General features: G+C 41.0%; 1 protein-coding gene across 1 annotated transcript; it reads right to left on the bottom strand.

Moving 5' to 3' along the window:
* Window positions 1-127: 127 nt before the first annotated feature.
* On the bottom strand, window positions 128-24,664 carry Shcbp1l (SHC binding and spindle associated 1 like). The gene is made up of 10 exons (XM_051185983.1): window positions 24,263-24,664; window positions 21,262-21,411; window positions 17,594-17,805; window positions 10,354-10,440; window positions 10,064-10,282; window positions 8,183-8,288; window positions 5,935-6,088; window positions 4,091-4,341; window positions 2,765-2,887; window positions 128-490 (listed from the first exon to the last, which is right to left on the bottom strand). Exons 1-10 carry the CDS (start codon window positions 24,623-24,625, stop codon window positions 239-241), a joined length of 1,917 nt encoding a protein of 638 aa, XP_051041940.1. The 5' UTR covers window positions 24,626-24,664; the 3' UTR covers window positions 128-238.
* Window positions 24,665-27,192: the final 2,528 nt, after the last annotated feature.

Raw genomic sequence — 27,192 nt, 5'->3', positions numbered from 1 at the left:
CTAGGAGTGACACAACCCAGGATGGTCTGGGCTCGCCAATGTAAATCATTAATCCAACTAAAGAATACATTCTATGGCACATAACTAATGATGAAGCTATCTTAAATAATACATTAAAACAATTCAATGAAAGCATTTAAATGTTTTAATCTTTGAATTTAAACTACAATTTCTGTCAGGTAAAAGAACCATTTATTACATTCCCGAACTATAAAATATGAACACCTATCCAGACACTTTAGCCAGTAACTATCCTAATATCCCCCTTTAAATTTGCTTCTATCCTATTGTTGTTCATTTCCACATTCAGAGTTTGCATGACTTTGGAGAGCATTTTGTCATCTTTCTTATCTCCTGAAGCAGCCCCTTTGTTGAGAGCTGCTTCCGCCACAATAAAGAACTGTTCTGATGGCTGAAGAATGCTCACTCCATAGCCATTGTTGTTGTAGATATGATTGTTAGTCATCTTCAATTTGGGTGCTGGAAGAACCTGTTAAATTGAGTAAATCAGCTGTTCAGAATTTTGGTAAAAAGAATAACTGAAAACATAAGATGGTTCTGGGACTTAACTTTGGAGTCCCTAGGATAAATAAAGCTACAGGAGTTTGCTTCAAATGTGTTCCTTGAATTCAGTTTTACTACAAATGTGCATTACAGTTTTTCCAGGGTTTTATCCTAAACTGATAAAATTCTAGATGGGGGATGCAGCCTGTTAACATCTACAAAGGAAAGTGGTTTCAGATAAGGTGACATGGATATACAATGCCAATGAGAGGCATTGAACCATTTATTTGAAGAACAATGATGATAATGGAGTGTATTCACTCAGTTCTTGCAGATAGAGAGAAATGTTCTTCAGATGAAAGATTAATGTAAATATATTATACAGGGCACCTGGAAGGAATACACCACACTGGAAGGATCTGCAGAGGTTTCTTTGTTGAATTTTGTTTGCTATGTACTTTGCAATCCTGCCTTTCTGGCAGGATGCTGCATTTCCAGCCACCCACCATGCGATGTCAGTGCTGGGCTGTTCTATGGTCACTGTGAGTGGTGGGTTGTGTTAGTGAGTGACCAGCAATTGTCAGTGTCACTTTGAAAACTAACAACAAAATTTCAGGCTTCACACCTACTGAATTGGTAACTAGAGTGTACCTCGGCAAGAGTGGTTAAGAGTGGCCCTTATACAAACTTAATATTTTTGAACTGAAAATTACCTAACAGAAAAAATGGGTTTAGGGAGATGGCTCAGTGGTTAAGAGCACTGATTGTTCTTCCAGAGGATCCAGGTTCAATTTCCTGGACCCAAATGATAGCTCACAGCTGTCTGAGACTCCAGTATCAGAGCTTCTTACAGCCTCACACAGGTAAACATGCAAACAAACAAAAAAAATGGCCAAAATTTTAAAAACATGTTTTAAGATAATTTGGGTATTTGAAATTTGATCTTCAAGTACAATTTTTCCTTATCAACCAGTTACCTAATGTTGAACCCTGCTGGGGCATTGGTGGGATAGGTGGTCTGTTGTAGACTATCTAAAACCCAAGTCTGACTTTTTCTTGAGACAAAGTCTCACTAGTGTCAGCTGGTTTAGAATTCACTGGTAGACCAGGCTGGCTCTCAACAGACCCACCTGCCTCTGCCTCCAGAGTAATGGGAGTAAAGGTGTGTGTCATCATACCTGGCCAAGAGTGGCCTTTATTCCTTTCATTCCTCGTTCTAATCCCTTCCTCACCCTTTCTTTGCCGCCTCCCACCCCTTCTCCCCAAGAATGGGTCTGAACATACACTTATGGCTAGCCTGCTATTTGTTATAATACTCAGGCAGGCCTGAAATTCACACCAGTCTTCCATGTCATATCGAAAGTGTTTCTTAACATACAATTCTCTTAATTTGCTTGGTGGCGGGGGGGGGGGGTGGTGGTGTTGAGACCAATCTCATATATAACCCAGATTGACCCCATTATGTAGCTAAAGATGATCTTAAACTCTTGACCTTCCTGTCTCTGCCTTCTATGTTCTATCATATAAAAGCAAAGTCCACCTACTTTCTCACATTCAAAATTATGCTGGGCTCAGTGACCTGTGACCCCAGTTACGCAAAAGGCTGATGCAGGAGGACTGTAATTTGAGGCCTGATTAGGCTATAGAATCCCAGGCCAGCCAGGGCAACTGTCTTAAAATATGATGGGGACATACTCAGTGGGAGCACTAACTAGTATGCATGACAGCCGAGTTTGGTGCCCACTGTGGGAATAGGGGTGTATGCAGGAACAGGCTTGCTTCCCATCAGGTATTGTTTACTATATTTTATTATGTGTATGAGTCTGTGTTCAAATAGGATTTGGACAAGATTATTACTTTTTTTTTTTTTTTTTTTTTTTTTTTTGAGACAGGGTTTCTCTCTATTGTTTTGGAACCTGCCCTGGAACTAGCTCTTGTAGACCAGGCTGGTCTCGAACTCAGAGAGATCCACCTGCCCACATTCACACTGTATCCTAGAACTATGAGCTAAATAAACCCTTGGTTGCTTTTGTCATACCCTTGGTTGCTTTTGTCATATTTTATCACAGCAAAGGAAACTAAGACCCAACCTATCTAAAACTCTTAGAATAAGTCTCCAGTAAGAACTAAGATATGCCTTTAACCCCAGCACTCAGGAAGCAGAGGCAGGTGGATCTTTATGAATTTAAGGCCAATCTGGTTTTTATAGAGTTCCAGGCTAGCAGTGAGACCTGTCTCAAAACAAAGTATAAGACAATACCTTCATGTTAACACCACCTAAGGTGCTTTTGGAGCTGTCACTGGTTCTAAGAGTATTGCAGTGATGAATCTCATTCCCTTCCAAAATGGCTATGCTCCCAGGATACAATTCAACACCAGCGCCCTGAAAGTCCAAGCAAACAACATAAGTTACAAAAAGTTTCCACCTCCTGGGAGCAGGAATTACTGGTGTTTGCCACCATGCCTGACATAGCTCCCACTTTTAAAAAATATTTTTTAACTCTGCATGTTTATGTGCGCACACAATTATGCTACATGTTTATGTGTGTACACACACTTATGCTGCCAGCTTGTTTAAGTGCACACACACTTATGCTGTTTGTGTGCATACCCACTTATGCTGCATGCTTATGTGTGCACACACACTTATGCTGCATGCTTGTTTATGTGTGCACATACTTATGCTGCATGCTGTTGTGTGTACACATTTATGCTAACTAGGGTGCTCACAGAATACAGAAGGCAGCGGCAGATCACCTAGAGCTGGAGTTACAGGTGGTTGTGGGTTCTGCAGAGGAGCTGAATTCATATCCTCTGGGAGACAGAGCAGAGCTTTCTTAGCCAGGAGGCATCTCTTTAGCCCTGTGTCTCTAGCCACCTACTAAGATGAGTTATTCTAGCTGTATGGAAAGATGAAAAAAGTTTTGGGGGGATTGTGGAGGGAAACACTAGTGTAAGCATGAGGACTTGAACCCACACCATAAGAACCAGCAGAAAAGCTGGACATGATAGCGTGCTGTCTGTAGTACAGTGCTTCTGTGGTGATCCTGGGGCAGAGAAAAGTTCTAGATTAGTGGTTCTCAACCTCCCTAATACTGCGGCCCTAACCATAAAATATTTCATTGCTACTTCATAACTAATTCTGCTCTGCTATGAATCATAATGTAAATAAAGATCTGATATGTGGCCCCATGGAGTCTTGATCCACAAATTGAGAACCACTGCCCCTAACTGATCACACATCAGCTAGCCTGGTAGTTCAGTAGCAGTGGTAGAAAGGGAGAACCAACTACTGAAAATTGATATATGCATGTAATTGCACACAAAGCTCACGCATGCATGTATACACACAATAATAATAATAAAAACAAGACAATTTTCATTACAACCCATTTCGAACAAGATAGAAGGCAAGGACTCTGTACACAAGGTTGTCCCTGCCATCCACACATGTTCTATGAAATGTACACACGCACACTCACCCCTAAACATGCACACAATTGTTATCATTTGTTTTTTTAGTTAAGGTCACTCCAAGTTATTAATTACAGTCATATAAAGCTATACTGTTTACAGAAGGAAATACCTGGGCACCAGTTATTTCACTGTCTGTGATTGTCAATGAAGCCCCTGTAAGAACACACACTCCTGTTCCTTCACATTTTAACAGACAGTTCTCCAGAGTCAAGTGGCCAGACTCTACCACCACAATGCCATCAACTGTCCCTTGTTGTATCAAAGAGAGCTGCATTAATTTCACATTATCTGCTTTGGATACCACAAAACTGTCATGTGAAGGTTCAGAAGTAATCATAATTTCTTCTCTCTTTCCAACTCCTACAGAGACAAAGACAAATTAGTAATCTAAACATTTTTAATTCTTTTGTCATCCACTAATGTGTTATTTCTGTTTATTTTCATCAAGTGTTACATATATGTATGGCACATATACAAATATTCACTATTAACTAAGTGGTCATCTATAATGTGATCTTGTATATTCTCACCCATGCATGTATTTATGCAGTTGTGCTCACCTGTACATGTGGAGGCCAGGGATAAAGGTCAAGTTCTTCCCTCACTACTTTCTACCTCAGCTTTTGAGAGACAGCCTACTGTTAAACATAGAGTTCACTGTTTCAATTAGTCTAATGGGCCAGTAAGTTCCCAGGGTCTGTCCATCTCCACTCCCCGAGCTCTGGGGTCACATGTACCCCACTGCCTCTCCTAGTTATGTGGGCACAGAAAAACCTCAGGACACCCATGCTTGCACAGTGAATCCTTTATCCTCTGAGCCATCTCCCACCCATGTCTATAAAATATTAAGTTGATGATCTATGTTTATAATCAGTCTAACTACACTTAAAATATTTATTCAACATACTCATCTGACGGGTTATTTCCAGTGATGATAATAAAAAAAATAATAAGAATAGTAAAGTAACAATTACAAACTTACAAAGTTGAATTCTTAGCCCAGGCTATCCTGTAACTCACTATGTATCCCAGGCTGGCTTTAACCTCACGCCTCAGCCTCCTAGCATTGGGATTATAGGCACAAGACACTATACCCAACATTTAAATCTCATATTTTCATATAATCAACAACTGTGTACAAATGTCTAAGACACAAAATGTACTACATTTTAACTTGCTTTCAAAATCATACTTTATTACCATAACAATGGCTCCAAGGGTAAAGGCACTTGCTGCCCAGCTTGTTGATCTCCATTCTATCCCTAGGACTCACATGGTGGAAGGGAAGAACTTAACCCTAAAAGTTGTATACACACACGTACACACATGCACCTGGCAGAGAATCTTGGAACAATCAAACCAATAATTTTGTCTAACCAAAGCAGTTGTCAAAAATTAAACATCAAGAAGGCTACATTTGTTTTAAAGTTCTCATATAATTAATTCTTTCAGGCCAGATTGTTTGGTAAAATACTGTTACAGTGAAGATTTGTTTGTTTTCAAACCCCATAGGTAGAATGTAAGTTCACTATTCTTTTCACCAGACACTGGGAATATCATTCTTTCAAAGTGAACAGGACACACATATTTTGGTAGAAATAGACATTGAAGGATAAAGAAAATGCACTGACTGCTGGCTAGAGCTAGAGCACAGTGGTGGAGTGCTTGCCTAAGAAGGTTCAATCCAAGTACTACCAAAAAGGAGAATATGGTGAACCGCTGGGTATCGTGTATGTAGTTCCTGCTATTCACAAAGCTTATTTGGAAAAGGCCACTTAAGCCCAAAAGTCTGAAACCAGCATAAGCAACATGGTCTTTGCTGTAAAAGACACATGGAGATTTCAAGAAAGATAAGCTGTTCTGGTTTCTGGGTGCTTGATTATGCTTGCTAGTACAGTTTTGGCTCTAAACTATATTGGCTGTAAGAAAAACTGCAAAGGGCAGTCTGCTAACCCTGTATAGTGATGTCATCAGTCAGCAAAGCAAGATTTGCAGCTTGATATTCTCCTGGGAAAATAACTACTATATCTCCGCTGTAGCAATTATCCAAAGCCAGATTCAAGTCATCATGCTGCTGGAGAAGTGTGTCCGAGGACAAGTTCTTCACCTGAAAAGAAACAGAAAGCAGTGTGTCTTCAACAGCATGCGGTCCGAATACACTTCCTGTACACATCACTTTCTCCTAAAGACTTACCAGCACCAATCTATCAATACATCAATGATGACATCTCCATAATCACATGTGACTATTCCTCTACCAAGTGCTGGATATGGATTGCAGGCCAGAAGCCGTTTTGAATGTGCCATATTACCTTAAGCAGCAAGATTGAATGAATGGCTCAAGGTCATAGAGGCTGGTATGAAGCCTTAGATACAAGGCAAGTGGCACAGGACCCTGTCCTGTCTTACGTACCAACAACCTTCTGCTGTTGTCACCACTGCCTCATCTTCCTCTCCTCCCCTAGTCCCTTCCTTCCTGCTCTTTGTTGTCATCTTGTTTGTCCAGGCTATCCTGGAACTTGAGATCCTGTTTCATGTTGAGATCAAAATGAGGTGATATTTATGAAATATTAAAGTTTGCCTGAGGATTCAGAAAGCAAAGTCAGCCATAAGGGAGAAGGTTCCCCTTGACACCAACTCCTCAAGCGGGTCACAGTATAAGGCCCAGGCTACCCTTGAATTCATGACCTTCCTGTCCATTCCCTGGGGTATTGGATTACAGGTAGCACCACTACATCCGACTCCAGAAGGCCTTTTTCTGTAGTAATGTTATTAAACCAAAATTTGAGAGATGGAGAGTTACTCATTACACAGAAGAAACAACTTTGCATATACCTGGGCACAGGCTGTTGTAGAATATTAGTTTAAGATGTGTTACATTCACTTATGCTGTGGACTATTTGTTTAATGATGCAAAGATGTGTTGTATTCTTTTATGTTGCATTTGTTTAACTCTGTAAAGCCTGCCTAAAACACCCAATTGGTTTATTAGAGCTTAACCAATTGCTAGGCAGGAGAGAAGAAATAGGCCGAGGGGGGTGTGTGTGGCTGACAGGCAGAGAGAATAAATAGGGGGAAAATCTAGGGAAGAGAGAGAGCAAGGCTCAAGAAAAGGAGGACACTAGGGGCCAGCCACCCACCCAGCCAGCCACAGAGTGAGAAGGAAAGAAAGATATGAAGAACAAAGAAAGGTAAAAAGCCCAGAGGTAAAACGTAATTAAAGAAAAATGGGATCATTTAAATTAGAAAAGCTGGCTAGAAACAAGCCAAACTAAGGTCAGGCATGCATAAGTATTTATCTGGGAGCTGGGTGGCAGCCCCCCCCCAAGGCTCCCATATGTAAAGGTGGTTGGGACTATTAAAGTAACACCTGGAAAACTGTAATTAGCAACTAGATAAATGCTGGGACCATTTTCTGGAACAGAGAGTTCTAGAACATGAACAAGCCAGTACATAAAGATCTTGAATTTAATCACAGACAGGCACTGGAGTACTCAAGAGTAATAGGCAGGAGAAGGTTTGGGCTTATAACAAATGTCTGGTCTGTGAATGTGTGTTATAACACAACATTGATTGATAAATAGGGACAAGAAAGTGCAGGAAGACAAACCCAGAGCCCTGAGAGGTCAGTGAGGAAAGCATCCAGAGACAGGGCAAAGCAGAATAGTCCAGAGAGAGGACTGTGAAATGCTATTAAGCATCAAGTTGGGTAGAAATATTTACTTTTGGTCTCAGAACAATTTGTGTTTGTTCAGAGGCTGACTAAATATATTCACCCAGAATTTATTCATTTGATATATAAGCTAGATTTCAGTGGGGATACTTTTCCCAACCAGCACTGTCAAAGTCTTTTGACATATGGCCCTGTGCATGATCTTGTTACAGTATTTATTAGCTATGTTGGAGCTGACACTGCCTCTGTACTTGACCGTATCTCCATCTTGAAATCCATGAGATAGATGAAGAGCCAAGACTGCACATCTGTCTCCATTCTTGTGGTTACGTCTTGTTCACTGGCAACAAGGCCTGGGGCTGTGAAGAGCTGTCCGTACTTATCTAGTATGGGGATGCCAAGACTGAGATGAGTATAAAGAAGAACCAAGGCATTATCTCCAAGTCACACAAGAACTCTACTTCTGGGCTCTTCCTCCTCCATGCTGTGCAGCACACACTCAAGTGATCACATAAGAATGTGTCTTACCATGTCAGTCGTCATCACCTTTGCTACGATGTGGGTTATAGTCTTCCCAAAGTCTCTCTTCCCTTTCCTACGTCTCAGAATCCTTGGAAAGAAAGGTCCATGAACTCTATAGTAGAAAATATTTGTGGGTGAATTAACAGGGAAAAAAAATTCAGCCTATCTTATCTTCACTTAGTAAACCACCAAGGTTTATTAACCATAAGCAACTTGAGGCCAATCTAACAAAAGGTTTCATTTTTATTTACCTACTTATTTATTTAGATTTTTTGGAACAGGATCTTACTATGTAGGTCTGGCTGCTTGGAACTCTGCATAGACCAGACTTGCCTAAAACAGATATCCTCTTGTCTCTGCCTCTAAAATGCTGGGATTAAAGGTAGTTGCCACCACACCTGGCCAACAAGATCTTTTAGATAACTGATATGTAAACCCTTACTTACATTATAAATCTTTAAACCCCCCCCCTTTTTTTTTTCTTTTTTTGTTATTTTTAGACAGGTTTCTCTGTGTAACAGCCCTGGCTGTCCTGGAACTCAACTCTGTAGACCAGGCTAGCCTTGAACTCAAAGAGATCAGACTGCCTCTGCTTCCGGGGTGCTGGGACTACGGGGTGCTGGGACTAAAGGCATGCGCCACCACCACTGGCCAGTATTCTAAATCTTTTCATTTTTAAGCGATTATCTTTAAGTGGGGAAATCTACATTCAACCCACTATAACCATTGCCTCAGTCACTTTGACTTTCGATTACAGTAGGAAAGAAATCTTGATTGTATTTCCTAGTCTACTTGTGGAGGCTTAATACAAAGCAGTGGTGGGTTGTGACTTGTGATACGGGGGGCATAAAAACATTTCAGGGTTTATTTTGTTTTTATTTATATGTAGATGTGTGTCTGTGGGAGAGGGCATATGCAATGCTGGAGACCAGAAATGGGAGTCGCCCCCCACCTCCTGTAGTCACCGGATGTTGTGGGTCACCTCACATGGATGCTGAGAACTGAATCCCAGTCCTCTGCCAAAGTGGCTCTTAATTGCTGAGCCATGTCTCCAGCTCCCTTGACTTAGATCTCAATAGTTCTGAGCTTTATCTCCAGCTCCCCTGACTTTAGACTTCATTAGTTACCAGGTTGTTATGCTTCTAAGGGTGTGATTTATAAAATCATAGCCTGTTGCCCTCCTAGCAGAATTACCTTCGTGTTGTTGGCCTTTGTACACTTCTTTCTCTCTTGACTTTTCTTTGCATGTTCCTCTTTCCCACTAGGGGAAAGTATCTGTGTAACCACTGACTTCTATCATTCCTGTCAGCTAAAAGTGAGGCTTCCTTTCCTTCAGTAAATACTCTGACCACTCACCCACCGAGAGTCTGTCTTTTGGGTTCTCTGAAATACTTTACTGCTTCATGATAAGGGAAATAGCTATTATTGAAGTAATTTTCCAGCCAGGCATTGGTGGCACACGCCTTTAATCCCAGCACTCTGGAGGCAGAGGCAGGCAGATCTCTGAGTTCGAGGCCAGCCTGGTCTACAGAGCTAGTTCCAGGACAGGTTCCAAAGCAATACAGAGAGAGAAACCCTGTCTTGAAAAACCAATAATAATAATTATTTTTCCAATATTCATATTGTATCTTGTGCTTAACTCATAAACAAGGCATCATCATCATTTTAGTTGCTGCTTTTGAAATAGGGTCTCATGTAGCTCAGGATGGCCTAGTTCCTGATCCTCCTGGCTCCATCTCCATGTGCTAGGGTTGTAGATGTGCACAATCACATGCAGAACTATTTAATCCCGAATTATTTTACTCAAGCTAATCTATGAGCCAAATGCTACCACACAAGAGTAGCCATGTGCTCCTCTGTGGCACTTTCAATAGAACAAATCATTACCGCAGGCGTAAGTCCTCCCACATTTTCAACAATCCGCAGAGCATCACTATCTCATAGTATTTCTTCCAGCACTCGACGGCCTCAGCTGCAGACGGGTCTTCTTTAATGTTGCTCTGGTACTCAATGAGCTCAACTCGCTTGTTTTTGTATTTCTCCAGAGTTTTCTTGAAGCGCTGCGCAATGGGGCCAGGGATTGTCCCGTCCTGAATATCGCACCACCTGGAAAGTAGCAATGCAGTTACATGCGCCCTCCCTCAGAAGTGGCTCAGTGCTTTCTCAAGTCTACTTACAGATTAATTCTTTCTTCAATAAGGGCAGTATAATTTTCACAAATTTCTTCATCATCCCAGTCTCTCCAAAGAAAATCATAAAAAAACCTACAATAAACCAAATTAGGATGACAGTTACTAACAACATATAGACCATGTTCAGAAGCTTCTAAAAAATTAATGTCAAAACTCTATGAATGTTCATTTTAAAAATTACATTTACTGAGTGTGTGCCCTCTCGCTTATGCACCACGATTGCACCCTGGAATCAGAGAACATCTGTGGGAATCTGTACTCTTTCCACAATGAGAGTTCTAGGGCTTGAATGCAGGTTTGATTAGGCTTACCATCCGGCTTAGCACCAAGCACCTTTGCCCCTGAGCCATCTGCATGGCTCCCATCTTCATCTCTCCTCACCTTATTTTTTTTACAGCACAAGAAGTTAAACTCAGGGCCTCACACATGTAGGCAAGCACTCTCTCAATGAGCACTCTATCAATATTCACAGCTCAAATCTTAATTTTCTTAAGGAAAATATTTTGAAATAATCTATGAATGAACCAATAATAAGAGATCAAACTTTAAATATTAATTGGCAGCTGGACTGTATTTTAAGTTACTATAGATAAAGAAATAATGTTTCTGGGAGTACAATCATAAAATTCAGATTTTAAATTAATAGATTTGACCTATGACTTTGTTAAAAAAAATTGCAGGATTTAACATAATTTGTATGGAAAAATAACATCAGAAAAACATGAACATGTAATAAATACCATTTTGTTCTTAGATAGCTCTGCCTAATTGATGTCAGTTTATAACAACCAGTCACACTATGGACAATGACATCTAGTATTTTTGTTTGTTTGTTTGTTTATTACATTCCAATCCCAGTTCCCCCTCCCTTCTCTCCTCATGCTCTTCTCTTCTTTCCCCCATCCTGTCTCCCATCTGCTCCTCAGAAAGGGTAAGGCCTCCTCTAGGATGTCAACTGAGTCTGCTTTATTGAGGAAGGACCAAGGCATGCACCCCCCCCACACACACACACACATACACCATGTCAAGGCTGAGAAAGATGCTTCTCCATAGAGAATGGGCTCCATTAAGTCAATTTATGGTTTATAGTTAGATCTTGATCCCACTGCCAGTGGCTTCACATATGGCCCAAACCACACCACTGTCACTTGTATTCAAGGGTCCTGGTTCAGTCCTATGCTGGTTTCCAGTTGATAGTGCAGAGTCAGGGACAACTGATTCTGTGGGTTTCTTCATCATGGTCTTGACTCCTTTGTTCATATTATTGCTCCTGCCTTACTTCAACTGTACTCCGGGAGGTTGGCCCAATGATAGATCTCTGTGTCTGCTTCCATGTTTCTGGAAGAGTGATCTAAACTTCTCTGGGGTTGTGGACTGTAAGCTGGTTATACCTTGTTTTATGTCTGGTATTCACTTATGAGTAAGTACATATTATATTTGTCTTTTTGGATCTGGGTTACCTCACTCTGGATGTTTTTTTCTAGTTCTGTCCATTTGCCTGCAAATTTAAAGATGTCATTGTTTCTTACCACTGAGTAGTATTCCATTGTGTAAATGTACCACATTTTCTTTATCCATTCTTTTTTTTCTTAATTAGGTTTTTAAATGAATTTTATTTCAACTCATTTTTACAGATTATAGTCTTTATCCATTCTTCAGTTGTGTCCGTGTACTGGCTATTACAAATAATGCTGCTATGAACATGTCTTTGTGGTGTGAGTATGCCTCCTTTGGGTATATGCCCAAAAGTGGTATTGCAGGGTCTTGAGGTAGATTAAATCTTAATTTCTGAGAAATCACTGTACTGATTAACACAGCAGCTGTACAAGTTTACATTCCCACTAGCAATGAAGGAGTGTTTCCCTTTCTCCACATCATCTCCAGCATAAGATGTCATCAGTGGTTTTGATATTGGCCATTCTGATCAGGTGTAAGATCTGGAATCTCAGAGTTGTTTGCTTAAATGCTAAGGATGTTGAGCATTTCTGTGTCTTTCCATCATTTGAGATTGTTCTGTTGAGAATTCTCTGTTTAGATCTGTACCCCATTTTTTTTTTTAAATTGGACTATTTGGTAGTTTGATGTCTAGTTTCTTGAATTCATTATATTTTCAAGACCAGTCCATTGTCAGATGTGGTGAAGATCTTTTCCTGTTCTGTAGGGAGCCATTTTGTCTTGTTGACCATGTCCTTTGCTTTACAGAAGTTTTTCAGTTTCAGGAGGTCCCATTTATTAATTGTTACTCTCACTGCCTGTGCTATTGGTATTACATTTAGGAAGTGGTCTCCTGTATCAATGAGTTGAAAGGTATTTTCCACTTTCTCTTCTATGCAGGTCAGTGTGGATGGATTTATGTTGAGGTCATTTATCCATTTGGATTTGATATGGATAGATAAGGATCTATCTATAATCTTCTACATGTCAGCATCCAATTATGCCAGCATCATTTGGTGAAGATGCTTTCTTTTTTTCCATTTTCTATTTTTAGCTTCTTTGTCAAAAAACCAGGTGTCCATTGGTGTGTGGGTTAATATCAGGGTCTTTGATTTGATTTCATTAGTCCATCTGTCTATTTTTATGCCAGTATCAAACTGTTTTCATTACCATTACTATAGTCCTATAGTAGAGCTTGAAGTCAGGGATGGTGCTGATCCCAGATGGTCCTTTATTGTGCAGGGTTATTTTGGCTATCCTGGGTTTTTTGTCTTTCTATATGAAATTTAGATTGTTCTTTTGAGATCTGTAAAGAATTGTGCTTGGATTTTGATGGGTAATGCATTTAATCTCTAGATTGTTTTTGGTAGGATTGCCATTTTTGCTATGTTAATCCCAACTATCCAAGAGCATGGGAGACCTTTCCTCCTCAGTTTTGTTCTTCAAAGTCTTAAAGTTCTTGTCATACAGGTCTTTCACTTGTTCAGTTAGAGTTACCCCAAGATATTTTATGTTGTTTGTGGCTATTGTAAAGGTGATGTTTCCCTGATTTCCTTCTTAGCCCATTTGTCATCGGTATATAGGAAGACTACTCAGGTCTTCCTTCCTTCCTTCTTTCCTTCCTTTCTTTCTTCCTTCCTTCCTTCCTTCCTTCCTTTCTTTCTCTTTTCCTGGTTTTTCAAGATAGGGTTTCTCTGTGGCTTTGGAGGCTGTCCTGGAACTAGCTCTTGTAGACCAGGCTGGTCTCAAACTCACAGAGATCTGCCTGCCTCTGACTCCCTAGTGCTAGGTCTAAAGGCATGGGCCACCACCCCCTGGCTGATTTTTTAAAATTTATTTATTTTTTTAGTTAATATTGTATCCTACTACATTACTGAAGATGTTTATCAGTTGTAGGAGTTCCCTGGTAGAATTTTTGGAGTCACTTATGTATACTATCATAACATCAGTAAATAGTGTAAGTTTGACTTCCTCTTTCCAATTTGTATCTCCTTGATTTCCTTTTGTTGTCTTACTTACCTAGCTAGTACTTCAACTACCATATTGAATACATATGGAGAGACTGGACAGCCTTGTCTTGTTCCTGATTTTAGTGGAATCATTTTGAGTTCTCTCCATTTAGTTTGATGTAGGCTGTTGACTTGCTGTATATTGCTTTTATTATGTTTAAGAATGTTCCTTGTATCCCTGACCACTCCAAGACCTTTACCATGAAGGAGTGTTGAATTTTATCATAGGCTTTTCAGCATCTAATGAGATGATCATGTGCTGTTCTTTTTTTCTTTCACTTTGTTTATATGATGGATTACATAGACAAATTTTCATATGTTGAACCATCCCTGCATCTCTGGAATGAATCCTACTTGATCATGGTGGATGATGTTTCTGATGTGTTCTTGCATTTGGTTTGCCAGTATTTTATTGAGAGAAATTAGTCTGTAATTCTCTTTCTTAGTTGTGACTTTGTGTGGTTTGGTTATCAGGGTAACTGTAGCCTCATTTAAAAAAAAAAACTTTGGAAATGAACCTTCTGTTTCTAATTGTGTGGAACAATTTGAAGAGTATTGGTATTAGCTCTCCTTTGAAATTCTGGTAGAATTCTGTATGGAAGCCATCTGGTGTTGGCCTTTTGTGGGGGAATGGGGAATCTTTTGATGACTGTTTCTATTTCTCCCATCCAAGTACTAACCAGGCCCGACCCTGCTCAGCTTCCGAGATCAGACGAGATCGGGCGCGTTCAGGGTGGTATGGCCGTAGACGACTGTTTCTATTTCTTTAGGAGTTATAGGTCTGTTTAATTTGTTTATCTGGTGTTGATTTAATTTTGATATGTGGTACTTACCCAGAAAATTATTCATTTCCTTTAAATTTTCCAATTTTATGGAGTACAGATTTTTGAAGTATGACCTAATGATTCTCTGGATGCCCTTAGTGTCTGTTATGTCCCCCTTTTCATTCCTGATTTTCTTAATTTGGATATTCTGTCTTTTGGTTAGTTATGTTTGATGGGAGATGCCATTATGTATATATGCTTCTCATACTGGTTAATGAATAAAGCACTGTTGGCCAATAGGAAAGCAAGATAGGCAGGACTAGGAGACAAGGAGGAAGAGGAAGTAGTAAGGAGGAGTCAGGATGGAGAGCCTGGAGAGAACAGAGCCGCCATTCCTCCGCTTTCGGTAAGACCACGTGGAAATACATAGAAATGGGTTAATAATTAAGACAGAGCTAGCCGATTAGAAACTAGCACCTGGCCAATAGCATTGTATCAAATACAGAGTCTCTGTGCATTATTTGGGGCTGGCGGCGGGGTGGCAGGACAAGACCAGGCGGCAGGCGGAAAAACCCATACTCGTCACAAATGTTTGTCTATTTTGTTGATTTTTCTCGAAGAACCAACTCTTTGTCTCATTGATTTTTTTGTATTGTTTTATTTGTCTCTATTTTATTTATTTTGGCCCTCAATTTGATTATTTCCAGCTGTCTACTCCTCCTGAGTGAGTTTGCTTCTTTTTGTTCTAGAGGTTTCAGTTGTTCTGTTAATTCTCTAGTGTGGGATTTCTCCAGCTTCTTCATGTAGACACTTAGTGCTATGAATTTTCCTCTTATCACTGCTTTCATTTGTGTTCCATAAATTTGGGTATGTTGTGTGGTCATTTTCATTGAATTTTAGGAAGTCTTTAATTTCTTCCTTTATTTCTTCCTTGACCCAGTAGTGGTTCAGTTGAGCATTGTTCAATTTCCATGTGTTTGTGGGTTTTCTGAAATTAATGTTGTTGTTGAATTCTAACTTTAACCCATGGTAATCTGATAAGATACATGAGGTTATTCCAATTTAAAAAAAAAAAAATCTGTTGAGGTTTGCTTTGTTACCGAGTGTGTGGTCAATTTTTGAGAAGGTTCCATGAGGTACTGAGAAGCAGATATATTCTTTAGTGTTTGGGTGGAATATTTTATAGATGTCTGTTAAGTCTGTTTGAGTCACATAACATCTGTTAGTTTCCTTATTTCTCTGCTAAGTTTCTGTCTAGCAAATCTGTCCAGTGGTGAGAGTAGGGTGTTGAAGTCTCCCACTATTAGTGTGGGGGGTTTTATTTGTGATTTAAGCTTTAGTAATGTTTATTTTACAAATGTGGGAGCCCTTATATTTGGGGCATAGATGTTCAGAATTGAGATTTCCTCTTGATGGATTTATCCTGTGATAAATAAGAAACAACCTTCTTTATCTCTTTTGGTTGATTTTAGTTTGAAATCTATTTTGATAGATATTAGGATAGCTACACCAGCTTGTTTCTTAGTTCCATTTGATTGGAAAATTTCTTCCCAACCCTTTACTCTGAGGTAATGTCTGTCTTTGAGGTTAAGGTATGTTTCTTGTATATAGCAGAAGAATGGATTCTGTTTTTGTATCCAATATATTAGCCTGTGTCCTTTTATAGGTAAATTGAGTCCATTTACATATATTAAGGGATATTAATGACCGGTGATTTCTAGTTCCTGTTATTTTTTGTTGTTGGTGGTGGCATTGTGTGTGTGTGTTTGCCTTCTTTGGGCTTTGTTGCTGTTTATCACCCATTGTTTATGTTTTTGTGAATGTAGTTGACTTCCTTGGGTTGGAGTTTTCCTTTTAGTACGGACTGTAGGGCTGGGTTTGTGGATAGGTATTTTGTTTTTGAAATGTCCTCAAATGTTAAATGAAATCAAATATGTTTCGGATGCTGTCCTGGTCACTTGAGGAGGGACTATCAGTTGAGGTATTGCCCAGATCAAACTGGCCTGGGGCACATTTGTGGGCAATTGTCTTGATTGTGAACTGATATAAGGCCCCAGCCCACCATGAGTGGCAGCATTCCCTGGGCTGTAGAAGAAAATTAGTTAAGCAAGAGCCTTCAGGTGCCAGTAAGCAGTGTTCCACCACTGTGTCTACCTTTGGGTTTCTGTCCAGACTTCCCTGACAAGATAGACTGTGACCCAGATCTGTAGTCAAATAAACTCTTTCAACCTCTAAATTGCTTTTGGTAAGGGTATTTTATTACAATGGAAAGGAGACTAAAACAGATGCTTAAACACGAATAGTAGCGGTTAGTCATTTTTAGAACTTGTTTTCTTTTTGAGACAAGGCATCATTTAAATCAGGCTGCCCTTAACCCTGCTACACAGCTTATGATGACCTTACTCCACATCTTTTCTCTCTCTCCCCAGTACCCCGACCATGTACGTCTGTCTTCTACAACTCTTCTTTTGTTATATACTTATTTGAGACATGGTCTCACTATGTGGCCCTAGATGGTCTGGAACTCGTTATACAGACCAAGCTGGTCTCAAACTCACAGAAATCCACCTGCTTCTACCTCCTGACTGCTGAGATTAAAGGAATTCACCACACTTGATTTATAACTCTTCTAAACTCAGATTTTATGAAGCACAAGATAAAAATAGAGCAAACATTTCATTATGCATTTCTAATACTTACACAATTTGTAACTAACAAATTTACTGGGTGGTGGTGGTGGTGCACGCTTTTAATCCCAGCACTTGGGAGGTAGAGACAGAATGATCTCTGTGAGTTCCAGGCCAGCCTGGCCTACAGATTGAGTCCCAGGTAAGCTCCAAAGCTACAAAGAGAAACCCTATCTCCAAAAAGGAGAAAAAAAAAGTTTGGGGGTAGGGGCTAAATTTAATCCACCAGTCTCAAGTAAATCAGTAAAGTGTTTATATGAGTAGAACTTACAATGAAATGAACTTCTGTAAAAAGTAATTACCAATTTCGTCAGTAAGAAAGCCCTGTTACCTTACAACTTCCAAGGCCAGAGCAATGTCACGAACATCTGCATCTTGTCCTTCAACTGGGTATACTTCCAGGAGAGGTGCACTGTATTCCAGTTCCTCCAGAACCTCGTCCACCAAGTCCCTTGGGATGTTTGCAATGTTAGAAGAAAAGGGCTCAGCCACAGAAACTGTCACTTTGAAACAAGACAAATTCTGGCGTGGTTTACAAGTTACCTAGGATAAAAGTTATACAGGAGGTAACTTCGAATGTACAAAAAGCCACCAGGATTTCTCATGTATGAGCTGGTCACAATGTTGCATCTTCTAAATTCTTAAGACTTTTCTTGCAACCAACATACTAAATAATTCTGGATAAATATTAAACACCATCAGGTTTATTATTGTTTTTCTGTGTAGCCCTGGCTGTCCTGGAACTCACTCTTCAGACCAGACTGACTTCGAACTCATAGATCTGCCTGCCTCTGCCTTGAGAGTGCTGGGATAAAAGGCAGGTGCCACCACCACCATCTTCAAGCACCTTCTTAAAGGCATTAGTTTTGAAGTTTCACAAAGAGAATATGTTGTGCTGGCTAGTTTTATATTAACTTGATACAAGTTAGAGTCATCTGAGAGAGGAAACCTCAATTGAGAAAAAGCCTCCATAACAAGAGGTATAGGAAAGCCTGTGGGGGAATTTTCTTAGTTAGAGATTGATGGAGGAAGGCCCAGTCTGCTGTGGGTGGTGCCATCCCTGGGCTGGTGGTCTTGGGTTCTATAAGAAAGCAGGCTGAGCAAGCCATGAGAAGCAAACCAGTAAGCAGCATCCCTCCATGGCCTCTGTATCAGCTTCTGCCTTCAGGTTCCTACCCTGATTGAGTTCCTGTTTTGGCTTCTTTTGATGATGCACAGTGATGTGGGAGTATAAGCCAAATAAACCCTTTCCTCCCAAGTTACTTTTGGTCAAGGTGTTTCATCACAGCAATAGAAACCCTAAGAAGTGTCTTCCTACATTTTTTGTTTGTATTTAGTTTTTGAGACAGGGTGCTTGTGGAATAATCCTTCTGTAGACTGTATACAGAAGGATTAAACTGTGAAGCTGGCTGGCCAGTAGCTGGACAGGATAAGGTTAGGCAGAAAACCAGAGTAGGAACACTGGGAAGAAGAAGGGTGGATTCAGAGGAATGTTAGGAAAAAGACACTGAGCAATGGCTAGGAGACTAGGCCTCCTTAGTAGTGTGCTGTGTGCCCATGTTGAAGTAATGTGTCATAATATGACATTCTCATATAAGATTTGATTAGAAAAAGCCCCAAATTATACTACTAAAGAAAAAAGAAAACCATACCCACATTTTACCACCAATGAAGGGGTCCACTTTATTCATATGAAAGAAGTCTAAAGACAACAAAAGATTCAGGGAAAAACTGCTCAAAATCTGAAGATAAAAGTATCTCCCTGTGGAGATACTTTGTTTATGATCCAACAAATAAAGCTAGTCTGAAGATCAGAGTGCAAAGCTAGCCACACTAGTTAGCCATAGAGACCAGGCAATGGTGGTACACAACTTTAATCCCAGCACAGAGGCACATGGATCTCTGTTAGTTCAAGTTTACCCTGGGCTACACGAGATCAATCCAGTCTAAAAAAGAAACAGAGCTCACACAAAGGCAATCCAAGCACTTGGGATCCCACACCCTTTATCCCAGCACTAAGGAGGTAGGAACAGGAGTGATATGGCTGCATGAAGAGAGGAATAAAGTGGGAGCAGACAAGAGAGATGTAGTCTGAGGAGCAAGGCAGTCTAAGCACTTTGAGGATGCAGTCTGAGGACAGGATCGGCCCTTTGGTATGAGTACTGATAGAAGTAAGAACTCTCTAGTAGCTGGCCACTTTGCTTCTCTGGTCTTTAGCATTAGCCCCAATATCTCACTCTATGTTTTTATTATTAAGAGCCCGGTGGTGTACACCTTTGATCCCAGCACTCAGGATTCAGGGGGATCTCTGTAAGTTCAAGGCCAGCCTGGTCTACAGAACAAGTTTCAGAACAGCTAGGCAGAGAAATCCTGTCTACACACACACACACACAAAATCACTGAAGTACTTTTGAAAATTTAATCCCAAAACTCTAATGTTTTTCTAAGCTCTATTACTGAAAATTTGTCAGCAACTCACTTTTTCACACAGCATATAATTTAATTGCTTTCAAGTAATATGTGATGTGATAAGTTTCAAGGTTTTTCTTGTGACCAAAACAACATATTTGAAACATCTATCTAGGTTGGTAAAATGCCTTAGATGGTTAAGGGGCTGCCCAATGAATTTAACTCTTCTGAGTTTGAGCCCCAGAACCATCTTCTAAAGTTGTCTTTGGATCTCCACACACATACTGTGGTATACATATGCACGCATGAGTGTGCACACACTTACAAAATTTTTTAAAATGTTAAAAAAAAAAAGATGCTGGGCACTAGCACTCAGGAGGCAAAAGCAGGTGGATCTCTGTGAGTTCAAGGCCAGCCTGGTGTACAGTGAGTTCCAGGACAGTCAGACAGAGAAACCCTGTCTTGAAAAACTAACCAACTAGCCAGGCATTGGTGGTACATACCTTTAGTCCCAGGAGGCCGAGGCAGGCAGAGCTCTGTGAGTTCTAGGCCAGCCTGGTCTACAGAGGGAGTTCCAGGACAGTCTCCAAAGCTACACAAAGAACCCCACCACCACCACCAAAAAAAAAAAAAAAGAAAAAGAAAAAGAAAAACCAACCAACAAACAAAAAGTAAACTAAACTAAACTCTTGGAGCATCAATCATGAGTATAATATTGATTAATATTAATTTCTACACAAGGATGATTATCTTTAAAGGGACTCAAACAATGACACCAAATGTGCCAGCCTCTGGATCTAAAGAATCTGAAGCTTAGCTGATGGCTTGGAAGTCACACTGAAAAGGTCAAATATTGATGACAGTTTTCTGGTCTAATTTTCTTTTCTCATCTGAACTGAAGTATATAATTTAGACAAATAAAAGGGACATAACAGGCCATTTGTGGAAGCCTAACTTAATTCTTTAAGAAATATATTAATGTTGTTGATTTTTTTTCCTTTCTTTCTTTTTTGAGATAGGCTCTCTCCGTGTTACCTGGCTGTCCTGAATCTCCCTATGTAGACTAGGCTGGCTCCTAACAGCCTGCCTCTGCCTCCCTAGTCCTGGTATTTCATGCCTGGCAAAAAATACAGTTCTGGGAGACTGGAGAGATGGCTCAGTAGTTAAGAACAGTGCTCTCCCAGAAGACCCAGGTTAAATTCACAGCATCCATATGGCAGCTCACAACTACCTGTAACTGCAGTTCCGGGGATCCACCCTCACACAGACATACATGCAGGCAGGCAGAACAACAATGCACACAAAATAAAAACAAGTAAAATAATTTTTTAAAAAATAAATACAGTTCTGTTATTTTTAAGGTATTTGGGTAATTGCAGCTGGGTTAATAATTATTGTTCAACGCTACCAGATCCTATTTCACTATTAATTGTCCCTAAGTAAATGCATGCTAGTGTTGATCTTTATCTCCTTCCACATGCTCATCTGTTTAATATTTTTATGGATATTAAAGTTCCCCATTAATAAGGTCATATTTCCATCATAAAAGGGGCTGTAATTTCATTCAAAGAACAAAGCAAGACAATTTACCTCGACTAGTATACCAACGAAAGGAATGGAAGCCTCTTCATATTTCTCAAAGAATAACTCTGGGTTACTCTTCCAGACTCCAAGCCATTTGTCCTTCAGTTTCAGCTTTTCTGACAGGTATTTACTCATAGCTTCATCTGCATCTTCTGCCTAACAAGAAAGAAGACACAGCCATATAGATAAATGCAAGCTTGGAGAGACAAGTCCCGGGGCAAACACTTGCAGAGCAAGCCTGAAGATCTTGAGTTCAATTCCCAGGACTCACATAAAGGTGCAAACAGAGAAGTGACTCTTACCAGCTGTCCCTACCTCCACATGTGTGCTATGACACACGTATCACACACATACGCACAAACATGTGACACACATGCATATACATACTGATAATAAAAATTTTTAATTGATATGCCTTTTAAATCAACAAATATATAGAAGTTTATAAGACATGTTTTTATTTGAAAATATGACAAATATTACTTCAGACAGTAAAAACCTGGAAAATTTATAGATTAAAAAAAACTAACAGAAACTGTAATAAACACACACAAAAAAAAGATGAAGAGATCTATTCACTCAGCACATGACTTATGAGTAGAAAGATTGTGATTTTAGAGATCACAACAACAGTTAAAACCCATAGGAATGTTTTAATTAACTTTACAAAATGGCATTGCCATTTAGGAACCATGCTTGTGGTCCCAGCATGTAGGGGGTGGATGCAGAAGTTTTGTGGCTTCTTGAAGGCAAGCCAAGGCTGCATGAGACTGCCTCAAAATTCACCCAAACAAAAAACTCAGCACATCAAAATTTTAAATTGCACTCCATTTTATAAAACAAGTGAGTGTGTTAAACACTCAGCACATATTTGCCCATTTGATTTTTAAGTTTAAAATCAGTTAGTTGAAGGGTAAGTAATCTGTAATCTAAACTATTATGAAACTGATAAGACCATAATCCATGACAGAATAATTTATATGAATATTTTCCACTTTTTATTTTTGGCAGACCTGGCTTCCAATACTCAATATCTGATTTAAAAAAAAAAATAGGTCACTTATGCAGACTGAGTAATGATGCTTTTAAAATTAAAATTAAATTTTTCTTCTGTCTCTAAGATCACAAACATGAGAAACACACACACACACAAAAAAAAAAAACACAATCACAATATGGTAAACACATCTGTATTCCCAGGATGCAGGAGACAGAGGCAGGGACGCCACCACTAGTTGAAGCCTAGATTGTATTACTCAGTGAGTTTCAGGTAGGCAGGGCTACATAGTGACAGACTCATAAATCAAAATGGGGAAAAAAGAGGAAATGCAAAGGCAGCAATTTAAATCAGCTCCAATCTGGCAAAGGCCTCATGCTGTTTCCTTTTACTAATTTTTCTGTGTGTCTATCCACCCACCCATTTGTCATGTCTGCCTCCAGGACTTGTTTGCTTTTTAACTTACTTATATAGCATAACTAAGGCTGTGGTTCTTGAAAGCATGAATTTACAACTGCGTAATTTCCCAGGGCATGACGCCATGGAAGTTCTTTGTGGGTTATTGCTGTCTTTTTGAGATACATACCCCACACTCGCCTCAATCACTGGGCAATCAATCCTCCTGCCTCAGCTTCCTAAGTGCTGGCATTACAGAGGTGCACTACTGCCTACCTCACCGTAGTTCTTTACTGCTCCTCTCTCCCTCCCTTTCTCCAGGAGTGCAAGAATTGTGTTGATAAAAGCAGGGTGTTGCATCACACTGGGATTCAAACTCAGTACTTCATTCAAACACTCCGCCACTTGAACTAGATCTCTAGCTATTTCTATTAGCTTTATCTCACTATGTAACCTAGTGACTCTCAGGATCCAGCCTCCTGAGTACTGGGATTACAGACATAAGCCTCCACCTGGGAGGATCTTTGTGAATTCTGGGCCAGCCAAAGCTAGTTCCAGGACAACCAAAGCTACAGAGTAACAGAAACTATTGTCTCAAAAAACAAAAACAACAAAACAAACAAACAAAACCCCAAAACAAACAAAAAAACCCCAAAACCAAAGCTATGTGAGTCACCTTGCTCAGTCGATTTTTACATTCTTATAACAATCACTGCAATGAATAAACTTGTGCACAAATTCTCCGATACCTTTTAAAATACAAATCAGAATTAAAACATACACTATTTGTTCTGTTTGGGGTTAACAGGTGTCATCCAGTCAAAACACCTGCCTATATTGTGACTGGAAGACTGGGAGCCAACATTTTCATCAAATCTTAGGTTTGTTATTATTTTATAGTATGTGTATATGCACACCACGTATGGGCCTGGTGCCTGGGAAGGTCAGGAGAGCATCTGGGATCCCTTGAAGTGGAGTTAAGGATGGTTGTGAGGTACCATGTGGGTTCTGGGATCCAAACTCGAGTCTTCTGCACCAGCAGCAAGTGTTCTTAACCAATGAGTATCTTTAGCTCCCATTTTTAGAATTCTAGTGTAATCTTCGCTTTATATTTGGACCCAAATTGCTACTGCTACCTGATAGTATGTGAACTCTAAGATGTATTAAAACTGGTGTCAGGTGTTGGTGCTAGGCACATGGGAGGCAGAGGCAGGTGGGTTTCTGTGAGTTCGAGGCCAGCCTGATCTACAGAATGAGTTTCAGGACAGCCAGGGTTGTCACACAGAAAAACCCTGTCTCGAAGAACACACAAACAAACAGAGTGTAAACAATGAGATGTGTGGACACCAAGGTGTGTGAGCACTGAGGTGTGTGGAAAGAGGTGTGTGAACAGTAGGATGTGTTCTCAGGCAGCAATGACCCCTCCATGGCTTCATTTTATATGGCAGTGTAGTCAACTCCTCTGAGGCGGGAGCTGAGGGTCTGGACACATCTAAGGTGGCAGTTCTGTACACCTTGAATCCGAGAGACTGTCTCAAAGTGACAGATTTGCCTTCCCAGCGCTGTGTGGAAGGAACCCGGCCTCCCAGGAGCTGTCCCTCTGAAGCTTCACACCTTCGAGCCCTGCAGCACCTGGTCGCAGTACAAAGCCACCTTCTCTCTGCGCCACATGCCCCTCATGGGGGATGCGCAGAGCGGTGGCAGGGGCTGCGCCTCCTCCTGGTCCTCGGGCACTGCGAGCACGGGCTCCTCGTCACCTGCCTCGGCCTGAGAGACCGGCGGGAGCTGGAGCCGCCGCCGCGCCGCCTTGCCCTTCACAGGGCGCGGGGAGGCCACCACTGAGCGCACCGGGGACGCGAGGCCCTTGGAGACGGCGGCCACCAAGTCTCCCGGGGTGGCTGGGTCGGCCTGCTCCGCTGGCGGGTTGACGCTCCCGACCGCGGCCTCGGGCTGGGAGGTCGTGGGGTCCGACTCCATGTCCGCGCTGCAGCCGTTGGGTGCCTTCCCCGCGCGGGATCGCGCAAGCTCTTGCACGCGGCGAGCGGGCACGCGCGCAGGCGGGAGCAGAGGGCAGGTGCAGGGGCGGTGGGAGCGCGGCACGCAGGGGCGGTGCCCTGGCTCTGACTCCGCCCATTGCTCCTTGGTAACCCCAGGAGGACCATTTCTTAGGTCCTGAGACATTGGGCCAAGCTAGCTTCAAACGCCCTATGAAGCCAACGATGACCTTGAACTTCTGATCTTCCTGCCTCCATCTCCCAATCGCCGGCTTGCGTCACCCACATTTCAGTGCATGCAAGGCAAGCACTCTACTAATTGAACCATATCCCCAGCCCAAGAACACATATTTTTATGCTGGGAAGCAATTGTAACTGGGGCTGACTGGTTATTACTAGAGAAAACTTTAGGCATAGATGTAGACACCTGGGATCACTTTTCCATATGGATCCCAGTGTAAGCGCTCCTTCATGTCTTAAGCGAATTGCTTTTTTTTTTTTTTTTTTTTTTTTTTTTTGGTCAAGATGTGGTCACGTCAAGAGGAGTAGAACTGCTCAGAATTCTCCCTGATGGGAGTTTAATGTGAACATGGATTTCCAGTGGCAGCAATGTGAGCGAGCCCCAAGTATTTTCCTAAAGGCCGCTCAAGGTCTTTGAAGAACAACAAAACCCCCGTTTCTGGTGTTTGAATGTACATGGAGCCAGTTGGACGACAGTTTGTTTACACTAGCTGTGAACTCTGTGCTGGGGCCCCACAGCTCCTGAGCTGAGGAGCCTTGGGAAAACACCTGCCTTCCTTCTTGCTCATTTGGAAGGACACTGTGTTATTTTGTGAGTTTATTTTGAAGAGAACATTCCCATTCATATCATGTTTCTGCAGATAATAATTATGGCTTGAATTGTTCTGTATTCTTCACTTTTTGCTATATTAGTCAGGAGTCTGTGACGTTTTTAAAAACATTCCATTGTAACTGACTAAGTTCACCCATGTGCGCGCGCGCGCGCGCGCATGTGTGTGTGTGTGTGTGTGTGTGTGTGTGTGTGTGTATGAAGGGTTTTACTGTTCAGTCCATGCTTGCCTGGTGCATTACGCAGACTGGGCCTCCAACTCTCAGGGTTCTCTATATGTCTCCTATGTACCATGCTTTATGGGCACCCACTGCCACTCCCTACTTACTTACTCTACTGTTTTGTTTTGAATACTTTGTTCCTTCTTTCTTTTTTTGATATTTTAATTATTTTATTTTGTAATTACATTTAGTCCTTAGGTTCAGAGTAATAGATGTCACCTGCCCTAGTTGGAAGAGTTTAAAATTCAAAAGAGCAGCAGGCTTCCGTCCCTCCAGAAACAAATGCTTCTTACAAACTTAGTAGGTGTGTGTGTAGACGATAAGGCATAGAGATAGAAGACACAAGCCTGTCCTCCTAACCCAGTGAAGAGTGCAGATGGCCAGTGATGATGGACTGCCATGTGTAAGGACTACGATTATTGCACACAGATTTTAAAGCCTCCTGTGTTGGGGCTGGAGAGATGGCTCATCAGTTAAGGGGGCTTATTGCTCTTCCAGAGGTCCAGGGTTCGATTCCCAGAACTCACATGACAGCTCCTGTCCCAGGGGATCTGATGCTTTTCTGACCCCTGTGGGCACTGCACACACTTACACATGTAGGTAAAACATTCACACACATACAGCAAAATAGTAAACATGAAACACAAAAAATGTGAAAGAAAACTACCTCTCTCCCCAGAATAATCAATATTTAACCTGGGTCTTTTTAAAAATAACATTTAGAGCTGGGGTGGATTAATCCCAACACTTGAGGCAGAGGGAGAAGGATCTCTGAGAGTTCAAGAGCAGCCAGGACCACAAAGTGGGATGCTATCACAAAATAATAATAATAATAATAATAATAATAATAATAATAATAATAATAAAATTTATAAAAAGAACTGTGCTGCCAGATTGCTTTCCCCGAAGTATTAATTTATATTTCCATTACCATATAAAACCCCCAGTAGGAACAAGTTTTTAAAGAAAAGTAAGTTGTAAGCATCTAAGGCAGGGGTAAAATTGAGGGTGAACAGGGTTAAGAATGCAGAGATGCAGTCGGGCATTGGTGGCCCATCCCCTGCTCCAGCACTCTCAATAACTGTCCTCATCTGATTTCCCCAGTTCAAGCCAGTATATAGTGGCCAGTTCCCTCAGTGTCTAGACCTTTCCTTTCCTTGGTCTGGTTGGATTATGTTGGGTCTTAATCCTCTTTGCCCCGGGATAGGTCCTCACAAGAGATGCATGAGGACCCAAGACATCATCTTTAGGCATACACGACTTGAACTTCTAATGGACACAAATGAATTTTAAAGGCTTAGGGGAATCTGGAAATTCAAATCTGGGGGTTCAATCCTCTTATTTGCATCAACCAAGATTACCCAATCCATTTCTGAACCTCAGCCATTGCCCATTAGGATGTGCCTTGGTGAGGCAGTCCTGCTTAGCCTAAGGAGTCAGCAGTCTCCCCCGAACTTGGTTAACTTTATAAAAAACCCC

This window comes from Phodopus roborovskii, unplaced genomic scaffold (genome assembly GCF_943737965.1).
Source record: "Phodopus roborovskii unplaced genomic scaffold, PHOROB, whole genome shotgun sequence".
In the NCBI taxonomy this organism is placed as follows: domain Eukaryota; kingdom Metazoa; phylum Chordata; class Mammalia; order Rodentia; family Cricetidae; genus Phodopus; species Phodopus roborovskii.
The sequence above is the reverse complement of the archived record's forward strand: the minus strand, read 5'-3'. Positions and strand labels throughout refer to the sequence as shown.

Bases quoted from the DNA above. Each gene is read 5' to 3' on its own strand.
- Shcbp1l (XM_051185983.1), bottom strand. From the start codon at position 24,625: ATGGAGTCGGACCCCACGACCTCCCAGCCCGAGGCCGCGGTCGGGAGC. The intron at 6,089-8,182 runs GTAAGACACATT...GTTTCTTTTCAG, and splicing joins AGGTGATGACGACTGACATG to GTGAAGAACTTGTCCTCGGA. The intron at 4,342-5,934 runs GTTAGCAGACTG...TTGTCTCTGTAG, and splicing joins TGATGACATCACTATACAGG to GAGTTGGAAAGAGAGAAGAA.